The sequence below is a fragment of the Cephus cinctus genome, unplaced genomic scaffold, assembly GCF_000341935.2.
Source record: "Cephus cinctus unplaced genomic scaffold, Ccin1 Ccin1_scaffold0132, whole genome shotgun sequence".
Classification (NCBI taxonomy): domain Eukaryota; kingdom Metazoa; phylum Arthropoda; class Insecta; order Hymenoptera; family Cephidae; genus Cephus; species Cephus cinctus.
In genome coordinates this window covers 1,158,599-1,185,124 of record NW_014332865.1, presented here as the reverse complement: position 1 = coordinate 1,185,124, position 26,526 = coordinate 1,158,599, and the positions used below count along the sequence as shown (strand labels likewise).

At 39.5% G+C, this 26,526-nt stretch overlaps 1 protein-coding gene across 5 annotated transcripts in view; it reads right to left on the bottom strand.

Moving 5' to 3' along the window:
* Positions 1-26,526, bottom strand: part of LOC107263034 (leishmanolysin-like peptidase) — a 181,466-nt gene that overhangs the window by 34,717 nt on the left and 120,223 nt on the right. For all 5 annotated transcript variants that reach the window (XM_015729825.2, XM_025080396.1, XM_015729824.2 and 2 more), the window contains one exon: positions 5,359-5,389. In XM_015729825.2, coding sequence (XP_015585311.2) covers positions 5,359-5,389 — 31 coding nt within the window. The remainder of the gene's footprint in view (positions 1-5,358; positions 5,390-26,526) is intronic.

The window sequence follows — 26,526 nt, the reverse complement described above, 5'->3', positions numbered from 1 at the left end:
AAAATTCCCCCCCCCCCCCCCCCATTTATTTGTCATCTGCTGAAAGTTGATCTGCTAACTTCACTCGCTCGTCCTTCCCCGTGACGTGCTCCACTATTTTCCTACCCTCATGAAATTACTGTTCCCACTCCGGGTTTGGCTTTGGCACCTCTCGCCCCGTCCAATTTTTCTTACGCGGACATGAATTTCAGCACCCTGTGTCCATTACGCCAGCCCTTTATCCTTGTTAGCCGCTTCCTCGGCCCTGGGCTCCACTTTCCACCCTCTTCCTGAGGCAGCCATACCTACTACGTTTATCACTACTTAGGAGGGTGCCCGTCTCCTTTATCACAATACTGCCTAACTCCTCTAGGTAGGGCCTTATCAGCATCCCACCAACGAAGGCCGCGGGCTTACCGGTGCCCATCTTTTTCGCCCTTCCGCTGCGTTATACCGCTCCTCGGCTTCCCGTGCCGTTCAACCCCACGGACTAGTCGACCCTCCACAGGGTAGAAGCACCAGTAGCTATGGGTAATTTTGACAAAGCGAGCGCCGTAACGAATCCCGGCGCCGTACTACAACCCATAGTCGTACGCATAGAGGGTTGAAAGTTGCGTCCGGCAACGAGAAGGGTTTCCCCCAGAATTAAGAGGGTCGCAAAAGCCAGTCTGTATTTTCGCTTAAAACATTTGGTGGACCGTGTACGTCGCGGTGAGTATAAGCCATACTTGTATCTACTCATTGCACCCTCATACCGGAAACCCTTTCCAGGCACGTCTTTACCTACGTTAATGTTTCTTGTGTAAACCGTACGGCGGTTGTCAGGCTACTAGACTTCACGTTTCGTTCGACTTCATACGGCCAGTTAAATGTTTTTGTATTAAATGCAAATTTTTTGTGCCCATTTAAATTTCAGATGCAATTAGATTCATTTAGTCGCGGGGCGGGGCGGGGGGTCAGGCGGCGGCGAGGGGAGCGGTGCCCTGGGCTGGCAATTAGTATTCGCTGAGCTAAAGGAATCGCGTCACTGTGAAAATTTCCGAATAAATCAACTCAGCCGATCCCGGGTTATACGCGCTGGGCACACCCCCTTTAACGATCTCATCCCTCTCCCCCTCCCCCCCCCACCCCTACGGATTTACGGTCTCGATAACTAGCATTTTATTCATGAAACAACCTTTATCTTTTTATTTTGGATTAAGGGGAGGCTAATTTTAAATGGGCTTTCTACCTTTATATATCCTTACATTACTTTAGCTTATCGTTCCTCTTGAGCTTATCGTACAATCGAAAGTCCTCTTCGTATTTATACCCGCTCTAATGCTATAAGCATTCTGTATAGCCAGCCTTGGAATAGTTTTCAACGTCAATTGTTAAATTTAGGACTTTCGTCATATTTCCATTGACTTTGAATTATTCAATGACTACCGCACCTGTAATTAATTAAAATAAACTCCCATCGGCCCATCAGCACACAGCAGAGCAGAGTCTCTTCGTAGGAATGATATACATCGAATACATGGAATTGTACAAATTCCTGTTTAATTGGGCTTACTAATATTTGAGGCAGCTGCCGGATCAACCGTACAGAAACAACGTGTTCGTTAGGCCGAGTATCCCCTCTGGAATTTCGGTGATAAGCTTGGAATTAACAGAGGGCTGCTTTATATCGTTAAATCGTACGAAAATATTATACCAAGCGATATTCATATACAAGGTAGCGGTAAATACAAGTTTTTATTTTCTATTCAGATTTTATATTTATGGCAGACTTTCCTATTTTTCGAATTACAGTATATTCGTTATTTCTATGTTTATCTATACCTGTGTCCACGTATGAGAAACAAGGACTTTACAGGACACGATAGCATGTACTCGAAAGTACATACATACCTAGGTACCTACCTTTACACGGACTAGATGCACGAAACATGTGTGGTATGTTACGCCAGGGGTGTAACAAGGACCGCAAAGGGGTAGGGCGGTTCTTGTCCACACTGGGATACGTTCCTTATCGCAACCACCGAACACACCCCTGCTACCACCTGTACCGGCCATGTATGTTTAGCCACTAAATTCATTAGCAAGTAGTTAGAGGCTAATCGCTTTTCATCGTCTAGCATATATCGGATGGTTTTACCCTAGCAAAATTCCATTTTACGTAACCAGTTTCTATCAAGAAGTTTCTTCGGGTCAGCTTCCTGGTGGTAAATCGTGCGGGTAGCTAGGATAAGAAATTACTACCAGTGAAGATTTTAACGCCTAAATAAAATACATATCGAAAGAGCCTATCGACTGTAGTCCAATAAGGGTTGGTGTGGAGTTAAGTTACTCAAAAAGGGTTTTTGAATTTATTGATTTCGTTTTTCGTTACCCATTAAAATTCAAAGAGTGGTTGGTCGCTCGAGGCGGATAAGCAAAAATGAAGGAGGGTAGAAAAAAAATGATATGAAAAATTAAATTTTCATTGAAAACGTACTGTAATAATATATCTCGTCTGGTAATACAATAGTGTGTACTAATGAGATGGTCGAATTCAAAAATTTAGTATTAATTTTTTTTTTTTGACAAAACATTACGAATTACATTGTTTTCGACTTTTTGCCGCGATATACATTTATCTCTGAGGTTCATTAATCTTGACACTTCATAAACTCAAGCGAGTGACGTAGATGGCTTAGGATTTCGAGGGCGCACGTGTGTCTTAGCGTAAGGGGTGACAGAGGGCAGATATCAAATATGACGAGAGCATGAGCAGGCTAATTATGTGGATTTAAACGTGAATAACTTTGCCGTGGGATATCGCGAAGTTGAGAAGACCATGATTATGGCGACGTGTTCGCCATATGAAACATCCCCGTGGGGAGTTGAAAACGTGTGAGCCGAAGATGGTGCAAGCTTCGGAGCAACCCTGTGGCAAAATCCTTGAGCCGGATTCCCATCATGCTTTCGGCCTGAAGGGGCGAGATAAAGGAGCCAGGGGGTTGCTATCTACCGCTTGGAAGACGCACTGATAATTTACTAATAAGACACCCCTGGGGTTTCTGATGAGGATTCAACCCCGTCCGCGAATCCGCCGCGTGCCTTTGCCACACGTCTCCGGGTGGATTCCCATTTCCTGTCGAGAGTAGATGCCCGGAAGCGCGAACGTGCAAAGGAGTCGCCAGTCTTCTGTGACGCTTGGAAAAAAGAAAGTCAGGGCTGAACCTAGCTAAGGGTGAATCTCGGTTGTTCCTTCGAATGGAAGGTCTGATTCAAGATTTCATAAGTTTTTATCCCTATCCTCTATAGTGGATTAAGTGTATCCATTTACTTTTATTCTCCACACTCTGGATATACTGAATTCTCCTTACGCGAATCACCCTCAAGATTTCCTTTTCGTCACCTTTTAGCCCACGTCAGTTCAAAAAAGCATATTATCACTAGCATGTATGATCGTAAATTTTAAACAATATGGAATTGACGCGAAGACATAACATATCTGAACCAAAATTTATTAGGGTCGTGACTATGCTAGTGGGGTATGTACAAACTCCGAATGGAGTATTAAAATGGTGAGATACTACAGTGGACAGAGCTTAACATAGCATGCAAGAGACTGGGAAGATTATTCATATAAATTATCTCTTTATTAAGCACTGTCAGACTCTTTGACTCTAATTTACCTACATCCGCAAGATTTACTCTTACCCCCCACAGAGGGACGACAAAGCACTGGCAAAATAATAGAAACAATGGCAGCCATTAAACTTTGAGCCTATGACAATAGAATTCGTGACGTCAATATTTTCCTACTGTTCCAAGTACCATAGCACGTAATCCTAAATTCCGTCCGTTTGACAAACGAAGAGTAGTTACGCGAGTAGAGATAGATAGAGAGAGAGAGAGAGAGAGAGAGAGAGAGAGAGAGAGAGATAAAGTGAGAGGAAAACACTCAGACATTTCAGCCCTTTTTTTCCAAGTCCCATGACGATCCTTCCGTGGAAAAAGAACCTTCGAAGGAGACCCATCTTTCATCCCATTCTTTTTCTTAACGAATGATCCACTCTAGGGTGCCATAAGGGGGCAAATAAGTACGAAAGAGTTCCCACGTTCCTAATGGCTGCAGAGAGAGCCCTCTATCCCTTCCAAAATGTATTACAGCAAATTTTCGATTATTAAGTACGAGTAGGTCGCAGACGAGAGAAGCTGCCAAACGAAATTCTCAGATCGGTCTTCTTATATTACGGAGACTTGGTGAAAAAAAAAGGCTCAGAAAGTATCACCCTCTCGAAACCCTGAATTCTATCGCACCCTCCATATTTCAATGAGGATCGACATATATATAGAGCATGGGAGCATCCAAAGCTCCGGTTAACTTGTTGGATGGGAGGTGCCATTAGGGCTTTGCAAAGAAGTCTGTAGAGAAGCTATTAGGCAAAGGGTCCAAGGGTCAAGCCATCCCATCTTCTTCCCTTATTTTCTACGACCCTTAGTTCCTTCCATAGAAGTTATAGTTGGTGCGTAAGGGTAGATGACTTACTCGAGGGTATGTCTGACCAACAGTAACCCCCTTCTTTGACACGATGCCTTTCCTACCCTCTTGCCGTTACTAGGGTTTCATATATTTTTTTTTTCAACCCTTTCTCGAAAACCAACCCCCTCGCAATGTACACAAGTTACGTCGACGAAAGTCTTATGATTGCTTCGAGTCTGGAGTGGTTAGGTAGCGCTGGCGTACCTGGTGAAACATAATTAGGGTCGACCGTGACGAAGAGGTGCTACTTGCAAGAGAAGAAGTTGGCTAATAAAACGATTATTGTGTTAATCCATTTTTCATATAATTTTTAAAACACGGGATGGAAATTAAAGAATTTGTTGTAAAAGAATATTTTTCGAATTTTTATCGATGGAGTTTTTCGTTTATTTATTTATTTCATGTACGTCCTATAGCTGTACTTGGAATCTTTATAACGTCATTCGTATTGTTCTCACTGTACTTTACAGTCGATTGCATTTCTAAATACAAGGTAGTTTCGCCGTATATCTCGAGGATCCCTTTGATTCTGGATTATCATACAGATCCATTATTATAGGGAGTTAATGACGGCCCTGAATGCGGAGTGTGCTCTGATTGAAACACGGCCGATAATTTCCGGTAGTTTGGCGCATACAGCCAGAGTTGCATGCAATGCGTTGCATTAGATGGCGACGGTGCCAGACTACGTTTGATACGGTGCGGAACGTACATTACGGTTTATTGACTACGAGTTACCGTTCGCGGTATTTAATCGGAAAAATCAACGAAAATTAGATTAATTACTTTGATGACTTAGTAAATTAAATATTCTCTCCAAAGTTCATTGAAAATCATTGATACGCAATACTTGGGATACTTACGTTGATGAGCTCGAATTTTTCTGTTTTCAATCTGAAACAGAAATCATCGTGAGCGTTAGTATGTAATTAACGACTAGTAATTAATCAAATTTGTTAATTGAAATATTAATGGCATAGGTATTATACGGATAGTCGAATTATAAACGGTTTTGGAAATCGACAAAGCTTATGGATATTACTATTTATAAATACAATGACTGTACAAGTTTGCAATAAGCGTGGGCTTATCGCAGCGGAAAATTATTTTCTCCGCTCATACCCAGCCAGCCAATTTTGGAAGTTGGTGGGCCATCGTAAAACTAATTTACCAACAAATTTTCCAAAATAGGAATTCAGTCTCGGCGAATAGTTCAAAAAGTTACTCCAGGAACAGGGACTCGTTGATCTACGTTGCGGTTCTGTCTGGGTCGTAATAAACCAATGAAGGGGAGAGGGGCTGTCTCGACTGATACTTTAATAGGCCCAGTTCAAACAGTCATTAGGTCCCAGTTGATATTATTTACAAGTGTAATTGACTAGACAAGTGTCAATAAAGAAGCTCAATAGGAATACCTGAGAAGAGAGATACAACGTTTTAATTCAGAAAAATATCCTCCACATATATATATATATATATATGTATATATGTATATATATCCCAATTTCGAGAGTATTAATCAAATCGATCGACTCTCACAATAAATAACACTTTATAATCCAGAAATTGTAACCCTCATTTAAATACAATATCGTACCAAAAATATATTCCAGAAAGATTTCTCAGGTTAATCCCGAATACGATTATCAGTAAAAAAAATAGTTTTTCAAGTAAAAAAAAAAATTATACGAGTAAATTAATCCAGAATACCAAAAAGGCGTCGAGACGTCTAGAACCGCCACAAGTCCTGTATAAGAGTTTAACTAATAGTATCCATCATTGATTTGACGTGCAATTCTCTAAAGACAATTGTTTCTACAGCGAACTACTAAAGGATTGTAAAGTGCAGTTTAAACGTTATAGCGAAAAGATTAGAGTCTCGTTACGGTAGCAATTACTGTACCCAGGCGTGGCGTTAATTTACGATTAATAGTTGCAGTAAGTAAAGGAGCGAGCCAACTCCTTGCCAGTATGAATCCCATAAAGCAATCTCATTGGATTAATCTCAGGGAAATTTTCCAAGGCGTCGAGACTAAGAGGAAATCGCGAAACGCCGTACGTAGAAATCACGCAGGAAATTACAGATCGTTCCTAAAGGACGTCAACGTCTTCGAACTGCCTCCTGTTGTTTGTTTGCTGCACAGTAAGTACGGAGAGAGAGACGTGCGAGGGTTATATTATATTTACCCAAATGTACCTCCATTAGCAAAACCGCGAACTATTCCGGAAACGGAATGAACTCTAAACGGAGATTCACGCAGAAGTAAATATCTCTACCCTTGGTAAATTATCTCTTTTATTATGCAACCACATGAATACCACCACTATACTGGTTAAAGGACCGGGTATCTAATGCAGTAGTATTTAAATTTTTGTTATGTTGCGGACTTGCGGAATGCCTAAAAAAATATAGTTTGCAACAGTGACGCAACCTATTGGACTGTCATCGTCTGCTTAATTAAACACGAGTTTCTCTCATTTTTTTCCCGAACTCCAGCATGTCAAAGTATTTTGCATCAGTGCCATTCACCATTCAATTGTTTACGCAACAATTTCTGCTTTCACTCTTTCTTCCTTTCCTTTTATTTTTTTCTTCTTCGTCGCTCATCCTTCTCCTCTCCACTCTCATTTCGTACCAGCTACGCAATTTGCAGTTTTCGCTCCGCGGTGATTAAGATGCTTAATCTGTGCAAGCACTCCGCCCACTTTCCAACTCTCATCCTGCATAGCAGTAGCCCCACAGTGCCGTGTTTTAAAGTTGAAAAAGCGTTCGAGCTTAAAGAGTTCTGCTTACGAATGATCTATGTCATGTTCTCTGTACTCTCTGCGCGCATGAGCATATATAAAATTCTTGACTTTGTATCACTCCCCTTTGACGTAACTAAATTCTCATTAAATTTTACCTGCAAATATATATATATATATATATATAATACATGTACACAGTTTCCATTGTTTGTATAACTATATATACTACGTTAGTTTCAGAGAAAAAAAATTCGCTTTGCTCCGATGAAATATTCTGGACGGATATTAAACGTTATTACCGATAGCGCGTGATTTAGCAACGTCAGTAATAAACTCCGTTTACTGCAGTGGTGCAATATTCGCGGAATATGGAGGCGCCAGATAAATTCTAGAGGCAATTAGCGGCTGGTAGCGATAAAACTCATAATGTCGTACGGGCCGGGGGCCAGAAGCTTGTGAGCCGTCCCTGCAATCTTTATGAGCGCTCCGGTATATGTATATCCGGGTCGGTAGTAACAATGGCAAATCGTTGGATCATGAAAATTCTCATTTAACAGCAGTCCAAAAGCGTCCAAGGGTTACCAGAATCCTTCCTGCTGTAAGGGCCGTACCCTTATCTAAAATGACAGGCACCATTTTCCAACCCGTCAAGATACGACGATGTAGGTTATATATATATATATATATATATATATATATATATATATATATATATATATATATATATATATATATATATATATATATAATACATGTACACAGTTTCCATTGTTTGTATAACTATATATACTACGTTAGTTTCAGAGAAAAAAAATTCGCTTTGCTCCGATGAAATATTCTGGACGGATATTAAACGTTATTACCGATAGCGCGTGATTTAGCAACGTCAGTAATAAACTCCGTTTACTGCAGTGGTGCAATATTCGCGGAATATGGAGGCGCCAGATAAATTCTAGAGGCAATTAGCGGCTGGTAGCGATAAAACTCATAATGTCGTACGGGCCGGGGGCCAGAAGCTTGTGAGCCGTCCCTGCAATCTTTATGAGCGCTCCGGTATATGTATATCCGGGTCGGTAGTAACAATGGCAAATCGTTGGATCATGAAAATTCTCATTTAACAGCAGTCCAAAAGCGTCCAAGGGTTACCAGAATCCTTCCTGCTGTAAGGGCCGTACCCTTATCTAAAATGACAGGCACCATTTTCCAACCCGTCAAGATACGACGATGTAGGTCAGTATACGTACATTAAAATCAAAATTATACATGGTATATATATACATATATAACGGAATAACACTGTCAAATTATTAGACTTGAAATTCTGCCTTAGGCATATTTTCATTACATCCCTCTGAAACATCCCGGCGTTGTTTTCCCGTTTGAACGTACTACAGGCACGTGATGCGAGGGTTGATGCCTAGAGGGCTGGCGTCGCGACGCCGAGTCTCATCCCTTTCAAGGCGTCGAAAATACGTACTATTGAAAGAAGCACGACGCTCACGTCTCTGAAGGAAAGTCTTCATTAGGATGCTGCTCGGAGGCGAAACGGATATGCGGAAAGGAAGAGACCGGAAGAGAAGTCAGTCTCAAAGTGTTTGAGAATTCGAGCGCGTGCACAAGCACGACATTTTCCAAGCGAGAGACCTAGGAGCTAGACGTATATATCTGCATATATATATATATATAATGTTATATATCCAGATATATACACACACAATCCTATGTAGCTACATTCAGTTTCTGGTTAGCTGCTATTCAATCTACGACTCTTGCATCTTTCGTATAAACGTTGCGCAATACGTTTTCTCTGTAGAAATTGAAAAAAAAATCATATTCCGGAAGTGAAATACTACGCGAAGCAAAGCACGGCTAGAAGAAGAAAAGCTAAAGGAAATAGATAAATTTGACAAGAGTATAAAAAATAAGTCCAATTTTCTTGCCACTATTTGCATATACGTAGGACTGAAATAATAATAATCAGCGATAAGAATATTCAAAATGGTGACATCAAAGAATATATATAATACGTAGATATCGAGTATGTCGAGGCTTATAGTATAATATAGGAGTAGAGATTTCGATAATACCACGTTTGTTAGTACCTAGTATGAACAGATCTCGATCAATTATTCAAGCATTTGTGCCAGTGAAAAGCCCGTTCGGTTTACCCAGGCATAGACGTTCGAGGGGTCGGTACGAGTCTCTGGTATAAACAGAAGGGGATGCTATGCCGGCTTTATGGAAATTTGAGGCATGTATCACCGGCTCTTGAGCCGTGGCTACGCGATTTGCATTCCGGAGTGATGCCGGCATACGGCCGGCTTAATACGACGGATAATATGAAAGCGTTATTTCATTTTAAGCGGCCATTACTCCCCACCACCGTTGCTCTGACTCTCTCTCTCTCTCTCTCTCTCTCTCTCGCACTCGCACTCGCACTCTTATCCGCAACACCCCGTCTCTTTATATCTTCCCACTTCCATTGTTTCTACTGGCTCTCTCCCACCCTCTGAATCCCCAGAAACCTTGGGAAAGATTACCAGGGGAGTAGAAGCTGGCTTAAATATTTGATTTTAACGCGAATCATGTATTAAGTACCTGAACGTGGTACCGTACATTTATACTGGTGTATTTCTTGGATGTAGCCTATTACAAAGTTGGCGCATCTATTTCTGGATGACGTATTATGTATTTATATATTCACTGATTGGCCTCGGTTGAGATAGTGCCTCTTTGGGAAAGCCCTTCTTGGGGGGAATAATGAACATGTTAACTCGGCTAAGCGTCCATAAAATATGCAGAGCCACGTAGTGTTACCTACTATTTTTGTTGTTGGAAGTTTCTTAAGCGAAAACGTAATCCAAGTTTGTAGCGTAATTAGAGGTTTTTTTTTTTCGTAATAAAAAATTAATTTTCTGACTTTGATATTTATCACTTTCTCGAGAATTGTTTGTGAATAATACCACTTGTTCCGAGACTATGCTATATTTATGTGGATTATGGTTCTCAGGGTGCTGGTGGAGAGTACTTGGGTGTCAGGAGGCATAACATAGGTCGATACTAGAATGTGAGACTGGGAAGACCTTAAGAGAATTCAGCCTGTTATTTGATGGAAATAATATAATAATGTCTTTATACTATAGTATGTCGATATCATTGTATATAGAATATAGTAACTTTGAACAGTCACGCAAAGGACGTAGATATATGCATTCTTAATACACTCACTAAGTTTAATCGCGTCCCCAGGTTTTCTTAGGGGAGGGTGATTTTCTCGCGTACCTATAATTTCGAGAAATGAGGTTAAATGGAATCGACGCTGACACAAGCATGTATTACATGTCAACATAATGACTGTATACGTATAAGAATATATCTATATGCCTATACTTATAATAAAGTTATATATATGAAGCTGAAAATTGAATAAATAAGATTTCCGGTCTTGACTTCCGTAAAAGCGAATTGATTTTATTTTCATGCACATTTTATATATTTATGGAAGGAAGGCCGCAAATTTTTAAATATTGATATTGACAGAAAGTATAAACGATATTATGCTGGCTGTTTGTCTGTTGGCGATGGGTTCCGAAAATATTAAACGAATTTTGATGTGATTTTAGGAACAGAGTAATAAACACTAGTACACGTGTTCGCATTCGTTACTACTCTTAATTGCATCTAATTTCTAGGGATATTTTAGGAACACTGAGTCACAAGTTCTGTGAGTTACCGTTAATGAGATTTCTGCAAATTTAAAAGCATCCCAACATCCGCCAGGGCGAAGCCTGATCGAACGACCGGTGTATTATTTATTATATCTATTAGGTGAAATTCGCAATTCTTAGCGATCGCTATGTAACAGAGTTCAAGTCGTTTGATTAATTTTTATGTTTACCAGATGTTTCCTGAAACATCTGTAGAGGAACGATTACATTGACTGATTGTACACTGGGTACATATATCTCATCAACACGTTCACTCGCGTATACCAATTTGTAACCAATATTCTTTTTTCTCTATAATACATTTTCTCGATTTCCCGAGTAATTTCCACTGAATCGTAGAACGAACCGGAAAGAGGGGCATGAAATTAATTGTCGAAATGCACAGTCGAATCGGAAGCAGTCGTGAGTTTATATATATGAGAGTGGCTAGTTTTTCGCGAGATATACTCGTGGGAAGCTTAGCCATGAGTTATGGGGTTGGATGGTAGGAAGCTGGACGGTTACCCGGTGGTTAATTATACGGTGGGATTAGCTTCAGCTGCAACACCGCAAACTGTGCACCCTCCTCCACCTCGTTCCCTTAACCAGTAGATCGCGCGCTACTGTAATTTCCTCGAGGGTTCAAATTTCGGGGAACACGCATAGAATGCGCGAGGGTGAAATTCTGACGCACGATACGTCAGGTTATGATTTTCGTTTTGAATCACAGAACCTGTTACTTGTGGCCGGGCAGTGTACACATATATACATTTTAAAGGCACTGCACCGATACGATGGTGAAACGAGAAGAAGATGAACGAGATGATAATGAGAAGAAATTAAACATATTTTATACGTGATCTCAATTTTGTGAATTTATTTATTATATTTATCGGGATCGTACGAAGTAATTAGCAACTGAGCGAAAATCAAATTTTAATATTTTTTTATTTCGCTTGTCTATTCTTCTTTTTTTTTTTTTATGTGGCTGCGATAATTTTATGCGATTAAAGAGAAGCGAATTATTGTGACTGTTGTGAGTGATTGTACTGAAGTGGCTGCGTCAACTTTATACACGTGAGTCTGGGCTATTAACGCGGATGGACGCAGTCACGTGAGTGCGACTCATTAAATCATAATTAATTTCTGCGAAACTAATTTGGCAAAGTAGCAAAGCTCCGTAGACACATTTCGAACACCCTTATTACAATCTATATTGCGATTTCGAGTTCGCCTCGCGACGGCATTGACGTTTTTCGCGATAAAGATGGAATAAAATCGGGCGTCGACGACGAGGTGAGTGAAAACTCGCTGTGGCTCAGGGTTCTCCCGGTGTTTTCTGAGAAAATATTAAATTGCCTGAATTTTCAATTTTCCCACCGGCACGTCGAGCACATTATTTTTCCAGGCGAGGATGTCAAAAGCCTCGAAGACATTTTTTTATTACCCGACACCTACCATGACTTATTCCACCCAGCTATTCTTAGCAAGAGTAACGTGCCAATATTGTGGGGCACCATATGCGCGCTGTCACATTTATTTTATATAACAGATATATGTGAAATGAAAAAAAAAGAAAAAATCAAAAGTAAGCCAGTAGGAAGGAAGTGTGAAATTTTTAAAAAATCACAATGTACTTTCAATATGTCGGACATTGATTTTTCTCTTTTTTTTTCAACCTCTGTTTCCAACTGCTAATCGAATTCTTTTCTACCTTTCATTTCTCTTTGACGGATACTGCAACGTTTGAGGATCAAAGACAGAGTGAAAAGGGATAACAAAGACGGCATACAGCCGGATGGCAACAGTGCGTGACTTGACTGTACGTATAAGATATATTGCGAGTATGTCTATAGAGGCTATGTGTAAATAAAGAAAAAACATGAAATTCTTTGAGCATGCTTTTCCCTCTGTGCGAGGGATCAAAGTATTGTTTCGTATTCTTTGAAAAGTACCGAGAAAGTATGCTCTGGGGGATTTGTGACGCCTAGATGGAAATCGAGAATCGTCCAGTATGCATAACGTATGTCTTACTGCCTTAGGGCAGCACCTGCTGTATGTATGTTGATTACAGGCGAAAGAGTGGTTATTTGTTCTCGTCAGAAAAGGCATACTGGGAAACGAATTCACACTGCTCAATTCTCTATCAAGAGGAACTTTAATATCGTCAATGATATACGCGATGCGACCATTACTATTTTTCGATTTAATAAAATATATCTTCATCCATCTTAATATACTGAGCTTCGTTATAAAGCCACCAAAGAGTGGTGGCCTAGGTCTAACTTTTATTTCTGAGCTTTTCTCGTATCTCCGGAGTCGCAGGAATATCGAGGATAATCGTATTATCTTTGAGTCGCGGAAATCGTTGGACACTCTGTCCCTTGAGATTTCACTTCGAAATAATGGATTAGATTGCGGAAGAGTAAGGCACGAATTTAGAACCGTCTTGTTCCTTTTTTACTTTCCTCTTTGAGAAGGGTAACATTCCTTCGTATTAAATTTTTAAAAGACTTCAAGGACATCTGTCATTTTAGATACAAGACACCTTGACCAATTAGATACATTAAAATTGAGTGTATTGCGTTGGATTAAAAAAGGAAATGGAAAAAAAATGAAATATTCATATCCTTTCTCGATACAGAAAAAAAGAAAAGATAAGATACAAGAAAGGAATAATAAATCTATTTGAATTTTATTTGAATTGCATGAATCGTCGGTATTCAAAATTGTATTATATATGTAAGTTAAGTTAGTTTATGTATTTTTATGGTAAAGGGTACACCTTTGTTGTAGGATTTTAGATAAGAATAAACCAAGTAAATGGGCAAAAGCTTACGTAACGAGCAAATGCGAAAAATTACACGGCGCATTGCGAAACTGTACAATCGTTAGAACAGATGATTACATTTCCTTTGTAATATCCAAGCAAACAGATAGCACAAAAGGGTGCGGACCACAGATCAAAAGAATCGACTCTGAGTCCCTTTTCATAGGCTTCAAAGTCGATTGCGAGTAATTTATAGAAGCTGCTGCCGCGCGTGTTTTTTTTTCTCGTAATTCATTGGGATTCGTGTCTCATAATGTTGCTGTAAAAAAAAATTTAATCAAATACGATTTTCCTTGTTACTACAAAATAAATCGTTCCATTCACCCCTCTCTTGAGCCAAATAATTCAGTCGAAGAATGGAAGAATTATCTCCATATCGATTTTAAAAATCATCAATATAATTACGTGAATCGAATTTAATTTTTCCATAAATTTCTGTTTCCATACTTCAAATTTCCATATTTAGGGATACAGTAGACAGCAATACAAATTGTTTCGTGCTTGTTAGGTGGATATAAGTTTTTTGACAATAAACAAATTATATTACGAATCACATATTATAACGAAGCTCAGTATATTAAGATGGATGAAGATATATTTTATTAAATCGAAAAATAGTAATGGTCGCATCGCGTATATCATTGACGATATTAAAGTTCCTCTTGATAGAGAATTGAGCAGTGTGAATTCGTTTCCCAGTATGCCTTTTGTGACGAGAACAAATAATCGAAGAGATTGCAAGCTGCGAGTGTCGACGGCTGCAAGCTCGTGCTGACAGATATTGCTTTTCCAGTGTTCAATTCCCTAAACGGATCTCGGACTTGGTTTATACGTGAAGGATTCTATGTGTCGGCGAAAGTGTTCGATCAAGTTTTATTACACGTAATTGCCCCAGAGGAACGCAATTTTTTCAGTATATATGAAATCAAGGTTTAACGCATCAGCCGAAGTTAGCTACGTCCGTTTAAATGTCTAATAAAAGATTAACTTTGGTTGATTAAAAAAATATCGAGTATATAGGAAAGTTTTTATATAACTGAAACTTTTAATTTCTTTTTCAAAATTATCGTCTCGTAAAGTACAGCTTTATTTGTCAATTTATTCAAATTAGGAAACTAAAGTAAAAATATTCACTTGGTATATGACGAATTTCTTATACTGTACTATGAATATATACTATGTATGCGAACTATATGTATATATATAGTTTAATCCTACAAAGCAATATAACCCTCCCCGAATGCCTTTCTACAATACTTTTCTACCCTTATTCTTCGACCTTCTATCTCTCTCGTCCCTTACGTACTTGGCATGTGGTACGAGCAATAAAAGAATTCCAAAGGGATCAGAGATCCTTTCTGTATTTCCCTATATTAAACGTTTTCCGCCGTTTCTGAATCGATCGAGTAAACAAATCCGTAACCCTAGGGTCGTCCAATTTTGTCGAGCAACAGTGGACGTAGTTTATTTTAAAAATATTTAAGGCAATGTAAAAATTGTCTCTGCTGATAAAAAATAATAAAATAAAGTACAATCAGTAGAAAGCTACTCCACGTGAAAGTGGTGCGCATAAAAGCATCCTGAAATCCTCTACTAGATATGAAAATAAGGAAGCACAAAAATAAGAAAGAATAGCGAGAGTAGACGAACGTAGATGGTACTCATGGGGATGCTGGAAGGATGAAACTTTCCGTGAGAATTTCCGTAAGCACGAAAGAAGAAACGTTGCACAAGTGAAAAGCATTCGAAGCACGTGTCGAAGATTTTTAAACTCTTATGTCATTATAGTATAGCGCGTTTCAACTATATATATACAGATACATAAGTATCTAGCATCTAGTATCTGCTATAGTAAATACACGTACTAGACCTGCTTACTGTTAGGTCAATACCTACTGTTGTTATCTATTTAAAATCGCCATTGCTCTCGAGCATTGAGAATACGAGCATTACGCGTCAAAGAAGCTTACATTTTTTATCAAGAAAATAAACAAAAGAAAAAAGCATAATTGAGATTTATTCTTACCTATTCTCGTGAAAGCATAAACCAAAGCGCGCCGCTGTAAGTCGAGCAAATTCAAACATTACAAAATCGAGGACTTGCCAGGAAAATTATTACCACGCTATTGCAAAGCTTCATATCAAAAGGAAAAGTTCATACAGAGAGGAAAAGCTCCAATAAATAATTCTTTGTCTATAGCTTCGAAATCGATATTCACTTTTGACCCTTAATTTTCCGATACTTCGAGTTAAGAAAGCTGAATTTCTCCCGACATGTTTAACCCGTGTATATTATAGACGGGGGTACTCAATTTAATCGTCGATAATGATTCGATTAAATTTTATATATCTATATATATATATGTATATACCCAAGAAAATAAGAAGTGATACTATTTAGTTCGATTGGCACGCGACCATTGGTGGGTGTTGTACCTGATCCTTTTCCGATGGATTGTATCGATACTTTTTGTTTAATTTTTAGCGGTGCGATCTTCTATTAAGAACTAATCAGTTTTTCATTGAGGGTCGCCGGCCCTGGACGTACATGCTGGCCAAGAAGCATAATGGTGGGACTGAGGACAGGCACGGGCCTTCAATCCGGGACCCAACGGAATCCCCGGCAGCTGCGGTGGGATCGACTCAACGAATTCTTACGGCGATCGACGATTCGGCACAGCAGCATCGCAGGGAGACAGCCAATGCAAAACGCGAAGAGCAACTACAGGCCATGACCTCTTCTGCGATATGGTGGACTACACGAGTAACCAGGCATCTTCATACACGGAGTACTCTACCAACAAACTCGTGACGATCGACAGACTGGACACAGCTTGGAACGAGGCAAAGAAGATCGGGATAGTCATTTTTGGTATCAGCGACGTGCAGGTATGTTCCGAACTACTTGAAACTACACATACTGACTTCGTATTGATTTCCGTGCTGTGAAGAACCAACAGATTTCCCGACACACGTGTACTATAAATATTCAAAAGGCAATATCTTGTTATTCTCAAAAGTGTAAGAGTAAAAATAGAAGGTGAACTTCTGTGCAAAGCGTTATACCATATCGCCAAGGCGGGTATTCATTGGAATTCCCTACACGCGCTAAAGAGATTTGTCGACGTTTCGAGACAGTTTGGATTTCTTTCTTTCGCTATCCAAATCAGGAAATTCCGAAAAGATAAGGGAGCGCGCATGACTTGGCGTAATGTCACGGCTCCTGCGCCTTTTCTCTTATCTCGTACCCGTATGCCAGGACTCGTATTCCTAACTGATATACCAGCGCCATAACGTTTGACTTAATTCACATTCCGCGACGCGTCACCCTCTGTTCCCCGATAACGTGCGAAACTTTCCCTTAGCTTTTTGCCGTTTACCACGAACAAGGAGCGATTTTCGACTAAACGCCTTCACGATTTACAGCCTGGCTTAGATAAACTTTTCACTAAGAATTTAGACGCCGTCGCTTTGGTTAATGGAGTGAATTGCACGTCGTGTTAGGGTACAATTTTTTTTTTTTTTTTTTTTTTTCATGGACAGCTGCACGTCACGCGAACGTAATTTTCCGAGTTCTGGATTAATGTTTTTTTTTTTTGTTCGGACATTAATTCGCCAATTCGACCTTCTCCGGGAAAAAGTGATGATACGTTAACGATGCTCTGACGATCCGACGACATGTGCAGCCCGCGGCTTCCGTATCCGCTGTCGGTCGAATGCATTCAATTCGATGCGTTTTCGCGCTGGAACGAAAAGTGCACCGCGTTCGAAACTTTCGTTCTTTCGCGCAATTTGGATTTCAACTCGTTAATGCCAATGGCATTTTCGATTGCCAAGCGGATTATACGAAGTACGAATTTTCTGCGGCGATAATTTTCCTATTGGCCTACTGCTGTACTCGAAAGTGAAATTTGACGTTATTGCGTTACCGGACATTCGCCATAGCCATACCAAGCGACGATAATTCCCTCTTTCGTTAATCAGATTATTTAATCGAGAGAATTAATAATTTCATTTTACCAAGAGTCATAGTTTTAATCAAAATTTATGGTAACACTTTACTGTGCTGTGTACGAATGAAAATATTAAATCGGATTTTAGAACGGCAACTACGACAAAACATGAATACATTTATTCGACTGCTGAAATATTCAGTTTTGAATTACATCTGAATTTCTTAGAGACTGTCAATCTACATCTGGACCGTCATGAAATTTCTGACGGTTCTGTCAAATACCTGCGGAAAAAAAAGTATCGTTACGAGTAAAGAATAGTAAATCGAAATAGCTATAGGTATATACGTGAGACGTCGTTCATTTACCGTGAAATTTACAAGTGCAAGAGAACGAGAGATGGGGGAAGACAAAGATGGAAGGAAATGGCGAACAGATAAACGAAGAAAAGGAATGAGATGAATAAAAAAAAAAAAGAAGGAAGTTACATCGAATTGAAAAAGTTTTGGGAAAGGAGGTCGGAGAACGAAATGGGCTCTTTATATCGTCTGGGCGAAAGTTTATTAAACCAGGACGCACTATATTTTTATTCATTTTCCGTACCGATGACATAACGTGCATAGGAAGCACTGTCAATCAGTCCGACGCCATTGCAACTTTCGTCGAATACACGAATCTGGGGTGTAAGGTCTTACGCGAAGGTTTTGAGGGGGTCGTAAAGTCAGGCTGGGTAGTGACTCGGGAGGGTGGTGGTTCACTCGAAGGAACCTGAGAGGGGTTGGCCTACATAAGTACGCAAAATAAGAAAAAGTCAAGGCTGGAAGATATCGAACGAGAACCATTCTATTTCGAGGTACAGGGTGATCCGAATTCAGCAGTATGTCTTATTCATATACATATAACCCAAGGTGCATATCTGTGGATCCGTGTACGTAGCGAGTATATGTGTGTATATATATATATATATTATATATATTAAGGTATATAGGGGAGACTGGTGTCGGTTGGAACGTAAACGAATTATATTTTAATTAATGTAACCGACGACTCTTAGATAACTTTTTTTGTAAAATTTTGATAATTTTTTCTTTTTCAAAGCAACATTAAAGCTGATCGGACAATTATAATTTATTCGCTGCCAATAGATGTCAGATTAAATTATTTGATTTAATTCGAAATATGTGGTTTCAACTGACACTGGTCTTCTGTACTTGATTTATGTACGTACCTTGGTCGTTCTGATTACAATGCGAATCCGTGACTCCAGTTCGACATATGCAATTTTGCGCTTTCATTAGGATTAGGTAATATAAGAAAATAAAGGGATATAAAGTTAATGACGAGACTCCCTGGAGTTCAAAGACTTGTAAGGTAAAGTTGTAAAGTTCGCAGATCGGAGGATTGTGGAATCGAAGGCGGCTAACTGGATCCAAAGTGGGGAAGTAACGAGGCAAGAATAAAGGACTTTACGGATTATGGCTGAAGTTTCAAAGTTTTTACACAAGACCGAGTCACGGGTCCATACAGAAGTCGACGGCTGCGAGATATTAGTGGCGCGAAAATGGAACTGTAGTTTTCTTCCTGCGCTTGTCGAAGTAAATTCATCGTTTTGCGGCTGCTCGAGGTAGCACGTAACCCGACCCAACCCAATCCGACCTAAACGATATATAATTCTTTTTCGTCTAATGTCTTTTCTTTCGCTTTGTTTCCTTTCATTTCTTCATTTTTTCCTCTTTTCCTTGCTATTTTCGCAAGCGAAGCTTTGTCGATGTGGGCTTTGCAAGTCAAATATGAAATACCTCCTACTACTGCCGCAGCGTGGCGCCACCGTCCGCACGACAACCGTCACCGACTAAGAGAAACCGTAGTCTACATCGAGCTGGCAGACTCAATAAATCTGATTTATCGTAATAGGGTCTTTTCGCGATTAAACGACTTGCAAAAATTGGCGTCCCAGAAATATCGTCAACTCTGTAAAAGCAGCAATCAAGCATTTCTACGTCTCGGCGAGAAACTTCATTAACTCTCGCGTCATTTCCAACGTAAAAACTTGAACCCGTAAAATTTTTACGAAGGCGCAAGTGCTTTCAAGTGGCGAGCATTGCTTTGGTAAATATTCCAACAGATTTTTCACAAGAACTTGCATTGATTTTATATTTTGATTTTTATGGTCTTTCCTTTTTTTTTTTATTTTTATTTTTTATTTTTCTACCCATTTCACAATATCATCGTCACCGCTCATATACACTCTTCGATAATGTACTTAATACACCCTGACAAGCTTTAGGACATGTCATGCATGTACGGCAAACTGGCGCAACGTAATTTTGCTCTTGTATGGCACATAGGAATGATTAATGGTTCTCTGGTAATGAGACGGAACCACGTGGTTTCATCACCAGATACAATTAGTCAAATAGTACCTATCGAATACCTAGATAAACCAACAGCGACCCCGTAGTACACGCGTAACGTGAACATTTTTTTCATAAGGGTCATTACACCCTTCGCGCATCTGTACCTTGTATAAAGCGCGGGGTCAGAGTTCGCGTCTGTGCATTAAAAATGATACGAACAAATGTTACGTAAGCTTCAGAAGTGCATGTGTATCACGCTTTGCATTAATTTACCCGCTTGTAAATATACGTAATTACAGTGCGAGTGTATACTTTTACAAAGAGTTAAGAGAAGCTTTTAAGAGATGGTCTTTTAAGATAGTTCAGAGCAGGTACAATCTTTTTTTTTTTTTTGACGCTTTGGAGTAAACCTTAACACTCTAGTCAGGGCGTCACTTGCTGCCTCGGCTCTAGTTTCTCCAGAAGGTCGTGTTACGCCAACCTGTTAAGTCATGAAGTTGTCAAAGTCTTGAGGGTTGTACACACGATGGGATATTTCCGACACCAGTCGCAAACCCCTCTCGCCATCCTGCCGTGTCTAGCAACGTGCCAATCATGAACTTTACGCGAGTAAAATATCAGTTACGGTCCCTTGGGTTTCTACAGGATCTGTCCTCTTTACTTCCCTACTTCCATCGTTACTTAGTCCTTCCTTTCGTACTTTCTTACTTAGTTACTCGGTTGCTTACTTCGTTCTATCCCCTCGTACAAGGAGTACCGTAAAGTGGATTCGTTGGCGTGTTCACTTCGTATCAATAATTCTGCAAAAGAACGTCACGCCGAGACTCGAAGATCCTGGTGAAACTAATTTTCAAATCGTGAATTTTAAATGTTTTTATAAAACTCGTACTGAAACTATTCAACGAACTATTTTTGGCAACTGGTCAATCCAACTGTCAGGCCATTATTTCATATGGTGAGATACGTTAAAGGCTGTGTCGGAGACTATTTGAGAATATAGAGATTTTTTATTAGGGTGTCTGTATAGGATTTAATGATCGTTTTTCCTACCGGAAGAATGCTTGTTAGAATTGCCAGTGAAGGGGGGCAGTGGTTAGTTAGGCGGGAAATTTGAAAAAAAAAATTATCAAAGCAGCTCGACGAATTATTTTGTGGTGTAATTTTTTTTGGAAACATTTTTTTTATTTAAAAAAGTTTATAATTAACAATCCTAGCTCTAAAGTCTTGCAGTTTAAATATAAAATTTTCATTCTTTTTCGCCCGCTATTCTTTTTCACTGTCCCGACTCGTTTTATGACAGTTTCATTTATTCCGCCCTTCATGGTCCACGCTGTCAGACTCTTTCTCGCCTATTGCGAGTCCGCCGTGATTTTAGTCGCGCGACGTTACTGCGAAGCGCTTCCGCAAATACACGAAGGCTTTTAGATACGCTTTTAAAAGTAAGTGCCATCGTAAAATCAACAAATCACACTCTCAGCATATACCGGGATCTGTATTATGTACACGAGTTCGATGTGTTTCTTTTTTGACAGCTTGTAAGCCATGGACTCCTTAGCAAATAACACGTGAATTCGCATGTAAATTTTTGTTACGAAGTAAGCACGTGCTTCATTTTGCACTAAAATACATTTCATCTTTCTAATTTACCGCACGTTATCATAATTACACGTAAAACCACATATGACGTGCTAGAAATACATTTTTTGCGAACTTTCAAAAAAACTATTACTCTACATTATGTTATAACTATGCCAGAAACGTGTATAGCACATATAAAGGGGAGTTTGACAGACGTAATTTTAATCGCATAATTAATAAAATCCTTGAAATGTCTATAGCTATACTTGAATTGGAAGAATAATTTCTAAAATATCAAAGGGACTCCGTTGAAACTGTCGCACAGAAGTAACATACAGGGAGCAAGGTATAGCTGTAAGTATACATATAACGTATCCATTTGAATATCACGGAACCTAAGTACTACGGTGCTCCGTGGATCTACCGAAACCTCCTTTAAGTTGTATAAATCAGGAATAAGATACGAATATTTTAGTACATTACATATATAGGCAGACAGATAGATGTCTGCTCGGAAAACTTTTCTGTACGGATATATACGAGTGAATCCTGAAAGATTACGGAAGCGGATTTGGAGCATGATGCGTCCTCGGGGGATGGATCTGCCACTCCTCTCCCTTGGAGATAATAGAGTGAGGAGTGCGGATGTAAGGACGGGGACTACCATTTCCGGTATAAGCATTCATGATAAAATAGGCCGAGTTCATGACGTTGCCGAAGCGACAGGAGGAAGAAAAGCTTGTACGGGATTTGTAAGGATGGAATTGTTACGTTGCTCGTCCCTGAGAATTCATCGTAGACAAGATATATCTTAACTTCATCATAGATATCATTCTTCGTCACGGCTGTAATATATCATACATACACGTGATATATCTATGACGATATGACAAGCCATATATGTATATCTATACACGTACGGTACCTAAGAAAAATTGAGGAATGGAACCAATGACAGTTTAGAAATTTTCAAGCGAACCCTGGGATAATACCCTAGTGGATACGGTGGATTCGCCAGAACCTCAAATAGGGACTGACTCGGTGTTTTTGTTCCTTCTGCCCTCTAAGTCAGCAAAGTCAGCTAGTCACCCTTCTGTGATCTTATGGAAAAAGATAAGGGTGGAGGGATGCTGTGTGGTTTTGCAAGGAGGGTGGCTTCACTTCTTTCGGATACCGAAATAGGAATGGGATTAAAACGTCAGAAAGTCGATGGAAAATCGATTGTACAATATTTTGTATTGATTTATCTATCGCTACGTCTACCGGGATTCTCTTGATAAATCTATGTGGTTGGTACTGATAGATCCTGTCAATCGACTATTTTCGTATGACTTTGTGGGTTCAGAGAATCGATTCTGTATTTCTAAAAGTGCATTTCAATGATATTATTATTTGAACTATTTTCATTGATTTGTGTATTCCAAGTAATCTGGATACGTTTCAGTGTAATTAGAATTACTTTTGGATTTCGCCAAGACAGTTTCATTCGCCAAATCGCCCTGAGCTGCCATCTTACTCCAATCGTATTTTAGTTCATAGTGGAGTGACTCTCAATTTCATTGAGAATCGATAAGGAAAATTCACTCGCACCATTCTGCCGGTTAACATTGGGATTCAAAGAAGTCCTTCGAGAGTTCATTATTTTTCGATGGCTTTCACGATAAATCGTTAACTTCACTTTTCACCGAGTTTCAGTATTTTTATAATCCTCATGGTTTACGAGATTTTTTTTTTTTATAATCAGAGAAGACTCGCTATATTTGTATGACTTGTTTTAAAGGGTTTTCTTTGCCGATGAAAAAAAATCAAATGATTTACAACACGCTTAATTTCGAGTCACCGTGACTTCTACTTGTTCCGCGAGCTTCTACGAAGCTAGAAACTATGCTCTTAACTTTCCTAATTTCAATTCGAGATTACGCAGCGCGGTGCATTCTCGCGACGCTATTCCGTATGCAGTGGGACGACCGACGTAGCATGGAATTTCGAATTGCCGGAAGACAAATTTAATTTATATGCTGCAAGATTCAAGTGAACGAGGCTTTTCGAGCTTAAGGGGATATTTGGCCTCATGTTCCTCTTAAATTTTAATATTAAAGTATCTTTGTTATCCTTGTAGAGCAATCAGAGAGGAAACTTTATTATATTGATTTTCTGTTCGGTATATTCAATTTTCGTTGAAAATAAAATGATTAAAAATCAATAATACGTAAGATCAAATATTGGGCATATATTGACCACAAATTATGTTCCAGGAAATTGACGATGGACAAATTGCAGTCGGGAAATGAAAATTATGTATTAGACGAATAATTGAGCCATTTATATAATAATAATTAAAAATGTACAATCGTCATTGTGAAATACGTATTATGAAATGTAAAGGGAATGAATATAGGTGAAATAATACACGCTGTCCGATAATGAAATCTAAATAGATTAACAAAGATATGGTACAGTTAAGGGTGTGCGGATTAGACAGGAAATTTCGAAATGTATTAACTACCGTCGCGACGGTTGGCACCCCTTGAAAATCGTCTGATTATTATCGTGCCTACTTCAACAGCAACAGTTGCACGAACAAGCACCTTCGGTTCCTCAGGGGCTTAATTAACAGAGAGTTCTAATTAATTTTGGTAAGGGACCCACGAAATTCAACTCGTACCGGAAGTCAAGAGTTTCGCTTTAAGACGCACGGGGTGTCACCTCAGTTTTGCGCTTGTGTATACGCAATGTGTGAATGCGCAAGTGGCAATTTCTATTCCGCAATAAGCACTAAGTGCATCATGATGCACTTTTCAAGGGAAGCTTTTCAAGAGCAAAAATTGACCAGGATTTCGACGCAAGTACCGAAGCAACAGGTTCGCCAACTGTACGAAAAAAAAGGTTTGTTATAGTTTTAGTGTTTAAGTCGATGGGAGGAAACTTTGATGATTTCACGAGTCAGACTTTGATAGTTTTTCTTTCGAATAGAAGTGCCAAGGTCTTTTGGCGAACTTTCTATTCCAAAATGGCGATAGAAACTAGAGGAAAGTGATAATGTGAAATTCAAATGACGTCATATCTCAAGAAAAGTTCAATTTGATCGCTGGGTAGATTGTTATCCGGGACAGTTCCAGAGGAGTATACATCTGTTATTGGTAAACTTTGGAAGTTCAACTTTTCCGCGTTCACTATGGCATAAGATAACTGCCGGGCATTATCTACGGATACAAGCTATGAGATTTGTTTCTGTCGCGTTTTCAATTCTGAACAAGTTTTCTGCTCTAAAAATTTTCAGCCATTACATATTTAACGAAGAAACTTGTAACGGCGCCATTTTCAGGAATTGCAATAAATTAATTAGAGAAAAGTATTTATACCATTCCTTGTCAGATCCTTTACCCTTTTGTTCATCACTTTATTTTTTTGTCCTGTACTAACAAAACAGCTTTCCAAGAAAATGCATTTTTATGAGATAATTTAGCGAATTGGCGTTCCACGCCCCCTAACGGAATTTTCCGGAACTACCGCAGGTGCTTAACAGCGCCATCTAGCGGAATTTTGCGGAACTAACAAAACAGCTTCCCAAGAAAATGCATTTTTATGAGATAATTTAGCGAATTGTCGTTCCACGCCCCCTAACGGAATTTTCCGGAACTACCGCAGGTGCTTAACAGCGCCATCTAGCGGAATTTTGCGGAACTAACAAAACAGCTTCCCAAGAAAATGCATTTTTATGAGATAATTTAGCGAATTGTCGTTCCACGCCCCCTAACGGAATTTTCCGGAACTACCGCAGGTGCTTAACAGCGCCATCTAGCGGAATTTTGCGGAACTAACAAAACAGCTTCCCAAGAAAATGCATTTTTATGAGATAATTTAGCGAATTGTCGTTCCACGCCCCCTAACGGAATTTTCCGGAACTACCGCAGGTGCTTAACAGCGCCATCTAGCGGAATTTTGCGGAACTAACAAAACAGCTTCCCAAGAAAATGCATTTTTATGAGATAATTTAGCGAATTGTCGTTCCACGCCCCCTAACGGAATTTTCCGGAACTACCGCAGGTGCTTAACAGCGCCATCTAGCGGAATTTTCCGGAACTAACAAAACAGCTCCCCATGAAAAGGTGTTTCTTGGATACTCGTTCCACGCCTCCTATTGGCTGCAAAGACTGCGATCGGAAGCGTCCAAGGCTGCAAATGCCGCAAAGGTTATGACCAGCAACACTCCAAATCACAAGAACTTCCGTAGACTTGAAAATGTATAGCGAAAAACACGTAGAATCCACTATGGAATATGTAAACCTTCAACTTGTAATAAAAAGAAAATAGCATTGCGATAAGTTTTAGCTACCGTGTACGGATTTGCGGTTTATGGGAAGCTGCCGCACGAAGCTAAAGCGTTCCGTCGATATCGAAAATCTGTCAAACGTTACCAAATTTCGAAAATAAATATCCTCTCTTATTATGTATGCTACCCCTATGAACTTTCATTTCATCACTGTATCCTACTGATATATGATATGTACCATATGTACATCCTGAGTGAATGATACTAAGCATCTATACAGCATAAAAAAACCAGTATCAGTAGATGTTCGGTAATAAACGGTAACCTAATAACGATTCTCAAGAGAATCTATCCAGACGCATGGTCTGCGGACAGGGGTTGTAAACCTTCCGGTCAAAAGTAGCACTGAATTGAAAGACCCTCTTAGGCTGAGAAATGGTAGGCTTTCTCATCCGCATAACTCAAGACCCAGAAAAGTTCCTGGTTGTCCCTGGGGGGTCAAGAAAAGGGTCAGTGAATTGATTTGACTTCGGTAGCGAGACCGTCCAGGTTTTTAGTTTCCAAAAAAAAAAAAAAAAAAAAAAA